This window comes from Varroa destructor, unplaced genomic scaffold (assembly GCF_002443255.2).
Source record: "Varroa destructor unplaced genomic scaffold, Vdes_3.0 BEIS01000005.1, whole genome shotgun sequence".
Lineage (NCBI taxonomy): Eukaryota > Metazoa > Arthropoda > Arachnida > Mesostigmata > Varroidae > Varroa > Varroa destructor.
The window spans coordinates 1,088,783-1,101,178 of record NW_019211458.1 but is presented as its reverse complement, the minus strand read 5'-3'; the positions used below and the strand labels follow the sequence as shown (position 1 = coordinate 1,101,178).

At 40.6% G+C, this 12,396-nt stretch overlaps 1 protein-coding gene across 11 annotated transcripts in view; it reads left to right on the top strand.

The window, feature by feature from the left end:
* The window catches only part of crb (cell polarity complex component crumbs), an 83,499-nt gene extending 73,713 nt beyond the window's left edge, over positions 1 to 9,786 (top strand). For 10 of the 11 annotated variants that reach the window (XM_086991190.1, XM_022809451.2, XM_022809456.2 and 7 more), the window contains 20 exons: positions 28 to 179; positions 382 to 534; positions 707 to 948; positions 1,072 to 1,191; positions 1,550 to 1,843; positions 2,127 to 2,624; positions 2,794 to 2,921; positions 3,212 to 3,365; positions 3,739 to 3,849; positions 4,016 to 4,090; positions 4,201 to 4,398; positions 4,611 to 4,787; positions 4,944 to 5,138; positions 5,561 to 5,653; positions 5,924 to 6,074; positions 6,300 to 6,404; positions 6,643 to 6,777; positions 7,032 to 7,162; positions 7,329 to 7,419; positions 7,749 to 9,786. In XM_086991190.1, coding sequence (XP_086847316.1) covers positions 28 to 179; positions 382 to 534; positions 707 to 948; positions 1,072 to 1,191; positions 1,550 to 1,843; positions 2,127 to 2,624; positions 2,794 to 2,921; positions 3,212 to 3,365; positions 3,739 to 3,849; positions 4,016 to 4,090; positions 4,201 to 4,398; positions 4,611 to 4,787; positions 4,944 to 5,138; positions 5,561 to 5,653; positions 5,924 to 6,074; positions 6,300 to 6,404; positions 6,643 to 6,777; positions 7,032 to 7,162; positions 7,329 to 7,419; positions 7,749 to 7,882 — 3,337 coding nt within the window. In that variant the 3' untranslated portion in view covers positions 7,883 to 9,786. The remainder of the gene's footprint in view (positions 1 to 27; positions 180 to 381; positions 535 to 706; positions 949 to 1,071; positions 1,192 to 1,549; positions 1,844 to 2,126; positions 2,625 to 2,793; positions 2,922 to 3,211; positions 3,366 to 3,738; positions 3,850 to 4,015; positions 4,091 to 4,200; positions 4,399 to 4,610; positions 4,788 to 4,943; positions 5,139 to 5,560; positions 5,654 to 5,923; positions 6,075 to 6,299; positions 6,405 to 6,642; positions 6,778 to 7,031; positions 7,163 to 7,328; positions 7,420 to 7,748) is intronic. The other variant, XM_086991189.1, reaches the window with a different exon arrangement.
* The last annotated feature ends 2,610 nt before the right edge of the window (positions 9,787 to 12,396 follow it).

Here is a 12,396-nt window from a genome sequence, read left to right as displayed (position 1 = left end):
TATTTCTGATTATATGGCTTAATACAGACATTGTGAAACAGGCACGACAGTGTCGTTTCAAAAGCTCAACTCTGCCTGGGAACTGCAGTTCAGTAACCGAAGGGAAGACTTCTCAATGTCGCTATTCTTTCGTACATCTCTTCGACACGTGCGGGTCGTTGGCCTAAATGTGCTTACCGGTGAGTAAACTTTGATTTTTTTGTTACAACATGATAGAACCCACCGTTCTTAAAAACTTACGCCTTAACTATGTAATACGCCTTAACTAAAGCATGTAATTAGTTATCCAAGATACAATGTTCTGGAAATATTCGGAGTGCCGAAGGTATCCGCACGACACACTATCAATTCATCATTCGATTACGTGTTACCTTATTCTAGAAAAGGACACCTTTGTAGGCATTCATCTAGGCCAGCTGGTAGTGACGCAGAGGTACCGAGATGTACTTCGTTTAGGAAGTAACCTGAATGACGCAGAATGGAAAAATTTTACCCTAGCTATTTCCGCTCACGGACGTATCGAAGCTTTCGTTGGTAAGTAAATGCTTTGATTCAAACCCCGATTAGGTTTTCAAGGTAGTGCTAGCTTCCATTGCCATTCCTGATAGAACATGAACCGATTGTTAGTGCATGGGCTTACTATGTAAGACTAACACAGAGTAGGCTATCGAGTAGCGGATAAAATAGAAACTACGTTTTTTCGTAGGTGACTTCCACGGAGAAGTGGAGGGCATATTGCTTGGGGGCGACGTGAAGTCAGCTGTACTTGGTTCGGCCGATGTTTCGACAGCTAAATACGTCGATGGATACATTGGTTGCATGCAACAAGTACGTGTCAACGACGAACTGATGATCCCATCAAGGCAAATCGAACATCTACATGGAACGTCGGATATCTGCGTCCGCACGCCTCAATGCACACACACGCTCTGTCAAAATAGAGGCGAGGTACGCAAACGCCCTTTCATTTACAAAAAAAAAATCTGAAGATTATTTTTGTTTTCAACCAACCTGGTGCTTTTGGTGACCATTCATTTAACCATAAATTCGTGTCGTATGCGTATGTTTTAGTGCCACGATGAATGGTTCAGTTGGTCTTGTCTTTGTCGGAGACCGTTCTACGGTGAACTATGCGAGAAATCCTATCCAGCCGCCACCTTCGGATTTATGAGAAATGTTTCTTGGGTAAAAGTGAGTGATAGGTTTATCCACATCGCGTAGAAGTTTGTTTTGAGTTTACTTTGCTGAAGAAGGTCGATTTGGTACCACACGATACATTTTCTTGACCATTGTATAAAAGCAGTATGGCAACAGGTTACTACTCATACCTGCTACTTGTTTCGTACAGAACCTCAGTGCTGACACATATCTCTGCGAGTATTGTCGAATCAATTACTGACATATATATAGAGTGGAAGGGTAGCGATTTATTGTGCTACCGATTCGCATCTAGGGATAGGACCTGCATTATGAAAATTTAGAAAATCCTGGGAAGGTTTAGTATCTTTTTCTAAATTCGTATTCCTTCTTCCTCTTGAATTTATTTCAGATCTTGATTGAACCGGAAGAGGCAGAGAGCATTTCAAGATCGACGGATGTATCCCTGTTTGTAATGACCCGCAGTTCACTGGGTCTCCTATTTTACCTAGGTACAGAACCTACACAACAGCTTCAGGAAAGCTATCTCGCTGCTGTTTTAGAGCATTCTCATCTTAAAGTCATCCTGAAAGTTGACTCTACGGTGTATCAAATGCAGGTGGATAGCGTAAAGCTTAATGACGGCCAGCAGCACTTCATAAACGTTCAGAGAAATCAAAGTGCGCTGTTAGTCACAGTTGATAAGGTGTGTGTTTACTTGTGAAGTTTCATATGTGTGGGTTTCCTAGGGCTTTTCAATGATTAGGTAAAAACAGTATTTACTCATTATTCCTTAAAACTTGTTTTCTAGTTATAATGGCATTCCCTAATTTCGTTGTCAATACATTGAGCGTTCTGTTTATATGTGATTCTATAATAATTACTAGATACGAATTATATATAATTCGAATATAACGTGTTCCTTCGGAAAACCGTTTTATTTTGCTCTGCGACTATGATAACCCTTCTTACGTGTTGTTTTTGCTTAGGCCATGCGTTCGCTTCCGTTAAACGGTGGATCGTTAAAGGCAACGGAGCTTCACCTCGGTTGGATGAACACGCATAAAAGTGAGACACAGAAACTCGTTGCTTCGGCACAAATGAGAGCACAAGATGCTGCACGAAGTGTAAACATATCCACTAGCTTAGACTCTTCGACTTCAGCTCCTTTAACCACGCACTTCACTCCACTTGATCAGCAACCTGTACAGTCATCAACAGGAGCACCTGCTATAACTTCGACTTCTACGGCGTCCCCACCTACTTCAACGGCAGGTCCGTTGATCGTTGAAAATACGTTAGCTCTAACAAGATACAAAAGACAGATTGAGGGTGTAACAGACCTTACTGGAAACACCCCCCGTCTAAAAGGAGTTCTGCAGGATGTGCGAGTTGGAGATCGCCATGTACCATTTAAGCTTCAAGATGCTGGAGGACTTTGGTTTGGAAAGGCACTCGAAAGACATAACGTCATTGAAGGTCAAATGGTCAGTTTTTAGTTAATCTTTTCTTTCTGGAAATTGTTTTACCTGTTACAAATACCATAAACAATTGTCTCTGTTGTGAATTAGGTGTGCGCCAGGACTTGGCCAAGCAGTTGAAACTCACAGCTTCCTATTAAGCAACCGCTTAAGGAGCGTTTTATCGATTTTCTAGGGTGATCCTGTTTGCGATTCGAATCCATGTCAGAACGGAGGATCTTGTGTCGACATATTCAACGCTTTTGAATGTCGATGCACTGAAGATTTCCGCGGTCCCTTATGCGAAGAGCTCAAGCCCTGCCGGTATGTTTACTAGAGTTTTGCAGAAACAGAGGTGTTTCTGTCCTTATCAGAGTTGTATATGTGCATAGCGCATAACTAGGTCAAACAAGCGACCGCTTTCATTCGGCATTCAAGTACTATCTTTCCGCTGAGTGGGTCGCCATTAGTACGCATGACTATAGTTTCTTATTCCTATTGATTTTTTTTGTGGAGTGTTATAGCCAAAATTTATGCGAATCAAGTACTAAATGTGTAACTATTGATTTCAATAAATCCAATTAAAGAAAACTGTTGTATGGTAATTGTTTCAGAAAATACTTGTGTCCCGGTTCTTCGAAATGTCAGGACCTTGTGGATGGCTTTGAATGCGTGGCGAATGCTTCTTTCGAAGGACGAACAACACTCGAGTACCGAGCTTCACTCGACGCAAATGCCATTGCTAACGCTACTTCCCTAGAGTTGAAGGTGCGCGTCTTACTATCTATTCATTTAGTGTGCACGATTAGCCGCGTACGCAGAGGCCTTCTTTGCTTTTGCCATACGTAAAGATCGATGCAGGACCGAAGTACGCTAAAATTGTTATGACGATATGCACCTTCCAACGAAAACATGCATTTCATTTCTTCGATAAATTTATTAGGCCGAAATAGAGCAAGCGTTAGTCGTCTATATAATAATCACTGTGTAGTGTGAATAAGGTTGTATAAGAAAGAGGAATTTTCAAGATAATTACTACTTAATAGTCCTAATACAAATCAGTTTCAACCAAGTGAACAAATCGTTCCTGGTTAACAACTCGCTTGGCGCCTGCATGACCTATACCGTTTGTACGTGTCAGGTAATTCTTGAATCAGCAGCTGATCTACTACAAATTTCATCCCCTGGTCAACTCCTGCGCGTCGGAGTCTCTCCCGAGGGACGTGTGCGTCTTAACGCTAACGGACAAACGGTAACTCACTTCGCAATCCTTTTAAAAATGTCGTCGTATTTGAAAACGCTTCGATCCGATATAATGCATTCTTTGATAATAATATAAGCTTTAAAAGGTAGGCGAAAACCTACCTATCTTAGTAAAAGTAATTGTGCTAAATGTAACGCTTTGAAACACCTTGCAGGTGGATGTCGGAGAACAGCCCGTTACGGATGGCCAGTGGCACCACTTCAAACTGACGTCTCGTGCTCCCAACAAGGTCTCTGCTATACTAATTAAATAGTATTTAGTAGTAGTAATAATAATAGTTTAAAATAGTCAATCGCAGATAACACGATACAATTCAACAAATACCGTATGCATTTTTAGCTGGAAATGGATGTTGACAACATGAAAACGGAAATACAACTCACTTTGCCGTTGAGTTTCGGGTCGACACTCGAAGAGATTCGTCTTGGCGAACGCTTGAAGGGAGCCCTCGGCGAAGTCCGGATAGGTGGAATTCTTCTACCCTTCTTCGAGGATTCACAACTGTCAAACAGTACGGCAAAGAACAAGTTCATCATGGTGGGTACTAGCAGTGATATATGAGCAGGTAGCTCAGTCGTGCTTTTTTTTTGTTGAAGATAGTCCACTCGAGAAATAAAACAACTAAACATCGTCTACACAGCGAGCGGATCGATGACTATAAAACATTGAACTTCGTTCGTAATTTGTTGAAGTTTTACTAAAAAAAAAGGGCAACGTTTGTGTGTGTTTCGATGACTTGTGGTTCGTAGGTCGGTTCAGCTCGTCCCACAATTGGCTTGGTACTCTGCTGGGAGGGGGACTGCGATAATGGAGGCAAATGTCGAGAACCTACTCTTTCGTTTCGTTGTGAATGCAAAGCTGGTTGGCAGGGCACCAATTGTCAGGAAAATGTCGATGAATGCACGCACTTGTCTGAACCATGCCTCGTAAGATTCCGCGTATTACACACCCATTGTGTCTTAGCAATCGGAGCTAAAGTAGCAAAAATGATATAAAATACGATGATGCCAATGCCGCTGTATACCAGATGCCATTCAAATGCGACTAACTCAAATCTCTTCTAATTCCATGAGCTGTTATAGAATGGAGGATCGTGTCGGGACACAGTTGGGTCCTACCAGTGTGTTTGTCCGGAAGGTTTCGAAGGCGCGCGTTGCGAAGAACGTATTTTCTATTGCCGTTCAAGTCCCTGCCGCAATGGAGCCACTTGTGAGGATACTGCTCCAGGAAACTTCTCTTGTCTCTGTAGTCATGACTGGGATGGACCTCTTTGCCAGGTAGCAAATATGCATCTGTTCGCCTCGCTTCCTAACAGAACCAGTTATTGCTTCTTTCATTGAGTTTTTGCCACTTGCTTATTATTTGTAGCAGTAACATCACTAGTAGTAAATGCTATCCTGTGTCATTACACGTCAAAATAGACGTGAAACGTGTTCCCAGTGGCAACACACAGTCGCGATTGAGTTGCGTCACAAGTCAACTTTCGAAAAGCTTAAGATTTAAAAAGGAAATGTACAATCTCGTAAGATACTTAAATAAAGAGTCTTTAAAAGGATGTTAACGATCCGTATTATATAGTGGTAAAAGCTTACGTTCATATAAACCGTATATCAAGTTCAACAATAGCAGATAAAAAAAAAATCAACACTGGTCTCTAAAGCTACAATCAGTTAAGAATAGCAATTTTTCTTTGTTGCAGGAACGGCGCATTATTGATTGTTACAATTCTGTGCCCTGTCTCAATGGTGGAACGTGCGCTAATCGAACACCTGTCGAAGATACGGCCATTGCTGTGAGTCTAGCTAAAAACATTTATTCATTAAATGTTGCTGATCCTATTTCCGTTCCTTGACAAAAGGTTACTGCTGACCCGAATCTTATCTGAGACAGAAAACCCGCTAGTGTCTTCAAATGAAAATCATGTACGGGAAAATCGACCCGAAAGGTCCGACCGACAAGATAGATTCTACTGAGGTATTTTAGCACTGCCAACAGAATATACTGCACACAACAGTAACTCGATTGTATTAACAATGAAATTATACGATGTGATTTACTGTAGTACGAATGCGCGTGTTCGCCGGGCTTCGAGGGACGTGATTGTGAAATTCCCAAGAACTTCTGCAAAGCACAACCGTGCTTAAATGGTGGACATTGTCAATCGTTGAACCATGAAGCAACATTTAAATGCGTCTGCCAAAAAGGCTATGGAGGTAGGTCCTCATTCGAACACTGGATCTCAGTTACAAGGCCAAACGCCATATATCAAAATGGACAGAGCATCTGTGAGGAATCCATACATTTCAAGAAAGTATAAACGGTCTAAACAAATCCAGTAGGCTTTCAATTGTAAAAACACATCCATTGGCCACATTGAAGAGGTAGTATTTGCTTATGTGTAATTGCAATATTATTACTGCTGTTAATTCTTATCACAGGTCATATTTGCGATTTCGAGATCGATTACTGTCTGGTTGATGGCTGTGAAAATAGCGCCACCTGCACAAAACACTTGGGGGGACGCACCTGTAACTGTAGCGGAAGTAAGTTGTTTTTATGAGGAAGTGTGTATAGGAACTATGTTTACTAGGCAATCCATCAAGGACCCGTTTTCATCAAAACGCAGTTTTCTATTTCTGTTATTTAAAGCTTCACTGTGATCTTGATCTAATTTGGACACCGGAACGGATCGATTAAGTTTATTATAATGTTACATAGCCATGACTTCCGCCGTACCTGTACTTGCATCTAATACATTTAATTGTAATTTGGGTTTTCCAGCTGGCTTCAAGGGAGAACGCTGCGAGCAGGATATTGATGAATGCCTTTTAAAGAAATGTCTCAACGGTGGCACCTGCAAAAATCTGAGGGGTTCATTTGAGTGTCGCTGTCCGCCAGACTTCTTTGGACAGACATGTATGTAATACATTTCAGTAGGCTTTTTCTGCCTTCTCAAATATTTGACTGTTTTTGCACACGTATAGAAAAACGACAATAATCAATATAGCACCCAACTATGAGCAGTTTTTCATTAATGTAATGAAAAGACAAGTGTGCGTTTCGTTCGAATCAATTTAAAGAGTTCTACTTCTCGTATTAGTAGGGTGGACTGGAGAAGATATGTCACTGCCATTTGTTTCTATTCTTTGTTTCACGTATCTAACCGCCAGGTGCCTACAACAATACATGCTTCGACCAAAATCCTTGCGAAAATGGAGGTACGTGTGTACCTTTTGAGGATAATGATCTCAAATTCGTATGCAGTTGCCCCGAAGGCTTTACCGGACAAAGATGCGAAGATGTAAGTATAAAACGAACGGGAAAGTTTTCTACTCATACAGGGCTAAGCTTAATAATTTCTAATGCGCATTTGAAACAGTAGATATGCAGACCCCTCTTTACACCTTCGGGAATCATAATAACGATGATAGAAAATTGACTGTTATATTTGCCATTTCCTAATTTAGCAGCGGACAGCACTGTCTTCATCTGACGTACGACTGATCGTTGGCCTTTCGGCTGCCTGCGTCCTTCTGCTCTGCTTTATCGTTGCCGTTGGTACGTTGTCCATAGTCACACGCGGGGCACATATACAAGCACACCCCGCAAGCGTTATCATGTCGATTATTATGTAATATACGACGCTTAAGCAACGATACGCCGTCTTCAGTACTAAACGTGTCCAGCACGCGCAAAACGTCCAATATTGCCAAATAATACACAAGCTGACATTTTTTTACAGGTTCTACCGCTGCGTGTCAAAACCTTTTTTTTATTTGTGGAGCGCGCCTCTTTTTTCCGCTGCCATTGGTAATACGTTTGTTATATAGTATTGTTTGTCTAGCCAATGAATAAAACCTGACTAAATACCGCCCTTTGTGTTTTAGGTCTATTTCTCCGGGTGGCGAAAAGAAAACGGGCAACGCGAGGAACGTACTCACCGTCACGCCAAGAGATCTATGGCTCACGGGTCGAGATGGCTCATGTGATTAAACCTCCACCGGAGGAACGACTCATTTAAATTAGAATAAATTAAATGAAAAAAGTATTAAAGTTAGTCAGCCACTCGGATAATATTTTATTTGGCTAATTTAGCCATTGATTATGATAGCTTCATGAAGTGTGACGCAATTGTATTTTTATACAAACCGACAGTGGTCGTCTGTAGAAATTCGAGTGAGACAGCTTAGAAACACAGACAAAAGCAAGCTCGGCTGCTGTCAGTCATATAATTTTTCACAATTCCATTTTAGCGCCGTGTTTTAAACTGCGTTTTGGATTGCACAGCTACAAGGTATTTTCGACAGTTGTTATCGAAAGGAAGAAGTCAGCCATATTGTGTAAATATCTAACAAGTTGCAATGCGAACGAAATATATGAAAATGGTAGTAGTTTGTATCAATGCAAGAACAAATAGATGTCAGAGATGTTACAATTAGCCGGACAGTAGAGAACGATCACAGAAATACAGCACAATCAGCTGTTGGCCTTGCAATACGACCGGGTGACGGTGAATAGAATGTGTTTAATACGAAGGAGCTTGCACTTAAAAGCTAAGAGTGATGAACTTACATGGTTACACTTACTCGATACCTCGGTGACCTGACATTCAAGGAACTAAAAATGAAGCTCAAAATTCAAAGGTACTACAGATCGACTTCGTTTGCAGGCGTCCTATCTGCAGGCTACATTGTTGGTTCTTCCTAGGCGAAGCTCGAATGAGAAGTTAATGTCGTATAGCCTTTTGCGGACCTTTGACCGGGCAAATTATGTCATGAGCGCTACTTAACGCTCTAAATAGGACGCTTTATGATAGTGATTACTACTGTCTCATTTAGATAGATAAACTTACCATGACTAATTCAAATGACACTCAATTCCTATATGACAACGAGTTTTAATGACTTCATTCGCTATTTTTAAAATAGGTATAAGCGCTGAGTTTCGAATATAGCAGAATTGATTTTGCATTGCATATTCGTTCATGAATCATTCGAAAAGGGAAAACAACAAACAAACAAAATGCCCTTGTGATATTTTAACGTAGGTGCAAATTACGTTCGGTCCAGATGCACGCGTTTGAAGGTACCCACATCCCGGATGCTTTGTTTCACCCCCGTTCGAATTTTCCTTCGGTACTATTTATTACCTATAAAAATGTCAGCAAACAATAACTTTGCCTCTCGTTGTACACACCAGCTTTGGCTACTAATATTTATATTTACGTTCCGCGAACTATTGCCATATATTATGGTGTTTTTACCACACGCAGAGGGCAACGGAAGCTACAAACAAATCAACAAATGTTCATTTACGTTATGCTACATTACGGTAATTATACCTTAATCCTAGAAACGATGCTGGTCGACAACATTTACTAGCAGTTTCGGCAGTGCCCTCTTGTATCAAAAACCACACTACGCTATATAGGTCGGCGTAAAACACATTACTTTAAAAACAGTTGTACATTTTTTATGTAAATACTGCGATTATTGGAATGACGTAATTATCATGATTAATTAAACAGTTTTTTTATATTGTGAGGACGATGTCAAGTATGACGGTGATGATATATATCATTATAATTCTAATAGTCCGTACACTTCTGTTTTAGTTAGGCGCAGTGGGCAAAATCAAACATGCACTGTCATAAAATAGAACGAAAAAAAGCAAATGGTTTTTAAATTTAATCAGCACTTCTAAGTTCGTAGGTCGTGGTGACTTCGATTCTGATCATTTTCAGATAGGTTTATACCTTGTAAAGAAGTTGTTCGAAGATACATAGAATATGAAGAAGTAACGTTGCTATAGGTATAGATTATTACTCGCTACGCAACAAACGTGACTATGAACGAATGTAACAAATGTGCCGAAGAACTAGAAAAGATAAATAAATAATTCCTATAACGGCTACGGCTCGATTTACTTACGTTTTCTGATTCGCGGAAGTTCGCTTTTTACTTGTATCCCTCGTACACCTCGCTCCACATACAACTAGAACTTTACTATGTACGTATGGGGGTTGCGCATATCGGCAAGCACTGGCCAACGCTCAGATTTCAGAATGAGATTTGTTTGCCGGCGCGCACGTGTTTAGTTCCAATAATGTAACTTTTAGTATATACATTTATCTACAGAAACATTGCACATGTTGCCATTTTCTCAGAAATTTCGCAAAATAAGATTATTTATTCAAATTGGCTAAAAAAGCTTATTTTACTGTATCAAACTATAATTACTATTTATTAAACGGATATGAATTTAGCTCAAAGGTCGTGCAAAAACATTGTTTAACTTAGATATTGTAGCTAAATGCTACCAAAGGCTAAACAATGGCCGTGGACGACGCAACATCTCAAATGACTGAAATAAGTTACAGTCTGTCTCTAGCGAGCGCCATTTACGTTTGCCTTTCGAGTCTAGGAAGCATCGCCTTAAACCCGTTTAATGTATCCATATGGTGAATCACTAATGATTTACATCGAATATTCATACGATCCTATGCAAATAGTACAGGCGTTGTGAATTCGCCTTATGAGGTGAGCGTTTGCGCGACGTCAGCTTCAAAAAGGGCAGGCTATGATAAACGAAGACTTCTGCTGACCTACACCAACAGCGATTGTTCTTCTATTGAAACGAGTGAAGTTGGTCCGAAGATGACTATGATAACAAGAAACTGATTACCGAACTGAAAACAACGTTGCTTTATTATTTCGATAGACATATCAATAAATCGACAGCCTGGGATAGGAGCGCTAGTTACATTTATAGCTTACTTCTCATTGTAGCGGATCTAATCCATAATAAGCTATTTGGGTTCTTGCGAGCTGGAAATTTGTTATTTTGTAAAAATTCTACGTTAATCTGTGCAGTGCTGTAACTGCGCATAGAGGCTATTCATATATTTTTTCGTAAATTTCGATAAGTTACGATCGCATGCACGCGCAAGGCATTACGCATTTTCTATGGTTTTTGCCAATCTATAGTCACAATCAATTTCTCGACAACTAACCGTGTCTATTACGGTAGAACGCCAGTAGAAACGTTGGATTATTCCGGTTACGACTGATTTTCTCCGTGCCTTTTTAACATGCTCACTATATTTCAGTGGCGAAAACTATGAGTTGAGCGCCATTTTACACATATGTACATACGCATCGGGAAACACGTTCGGTGCCCGATACGAGGTAGTAAAACGAGTGGTCAAGCTTATCAGGCAACGTTATCACATATCTGCCATCGCGGTTACACTAGAGACAGACTACTCGATACGTATTTGCCTTGGTGAGCTGGAAGCTCCAGCTGGACGGCGGGATGCAGTGCCACTGAGTTACCTCGGAAATCGAGCTCCAATCGATCGATGACACGGACTTGTAAGCTGCTCCGTTCGTGCAAGTGCACCTACCGTTGAAGAGCGCCACACAAACAAACAGTTACGTTTATAATAGCTGGCTATGTGTCTATGTAATGTTGACAATTACTAAGGTGTGTCAAGTTCCACGCCTGCAGGCATTTGTTAAATTGTAAAGGTGCGTGTGTGTGTAGGTGTGTGTGTGTGTGTGTGTGTGTGTGTGTGACCGTTTTACCGTTTAGTCACCTGTCCAAACGAATGTATGGCGTTCGACAAAAGGAGACGTTCTAATAAGCTGCAAAACTAGTTAATAGTACTTAAAAAGAAAAAACCACAGCAACGTTTATATAGTGTATCTGTACTCTGTATCCTGGTTAGCGTGAACAAGCGTTTCATGCACTTTGCGTTTGGCTACTTGGACAACGAACATGGTACGATTAGCGATGTCGTGGTAGTATTTTCCAACCGATGTGTTGAGTTTACAGTGCTCATGAATTGTTTTTCCTGAAACATCATTGCGGTCGGTAAGCCGGTACACCTGATCGCACGTCGGACTACACGGAATCATTTCTCCCGCGTGGACTTGCCAATAAATCCCGTCACTTTTGCATTTTTCTGCAATTCAAAAACAGAATCTTGAACATAACGCATACATAGACATTCTGTAACAATGTCCTCGTTTCAAGCTGAGATAGCATGTGATAAGGGCCGTTCCAACGCTATGGACTATGGTGGTTATCATCCAAACGACCATTCAAGTGAGAAGCTCAGTGTTGATTTTCGAAACATAGACAATCTGTCTGTTTAGCAAAAAATATAATCGAAAAATTCGTAATAGAACAGTAGCAATAAAAATGTTAAGAAAAATTATCACATTGTCCTCCGTGTTTACAGCGCACACTCTTTAAGCACACTTTGACTATCTGCTTTTACCTATAGGATAATATAGGAACCATATTCCTTTAGCACTATTTTTTTAGCGTTTTTTTTTTATTAATATTTAAACAGCGTAAGCAACTGGATTGGGTCACCTAAATAATGTGAGAAATCGAACACATTTTTGAGGTGTCTACTTCGTAGCGACCTGACACCTTGGTAAGTCGTCCTTCGTATAACACGACATTAGCAAATGAAACCTACTTCATGGGTAAACGGGCCAGTCAATAGAACGAAACACTACTTAC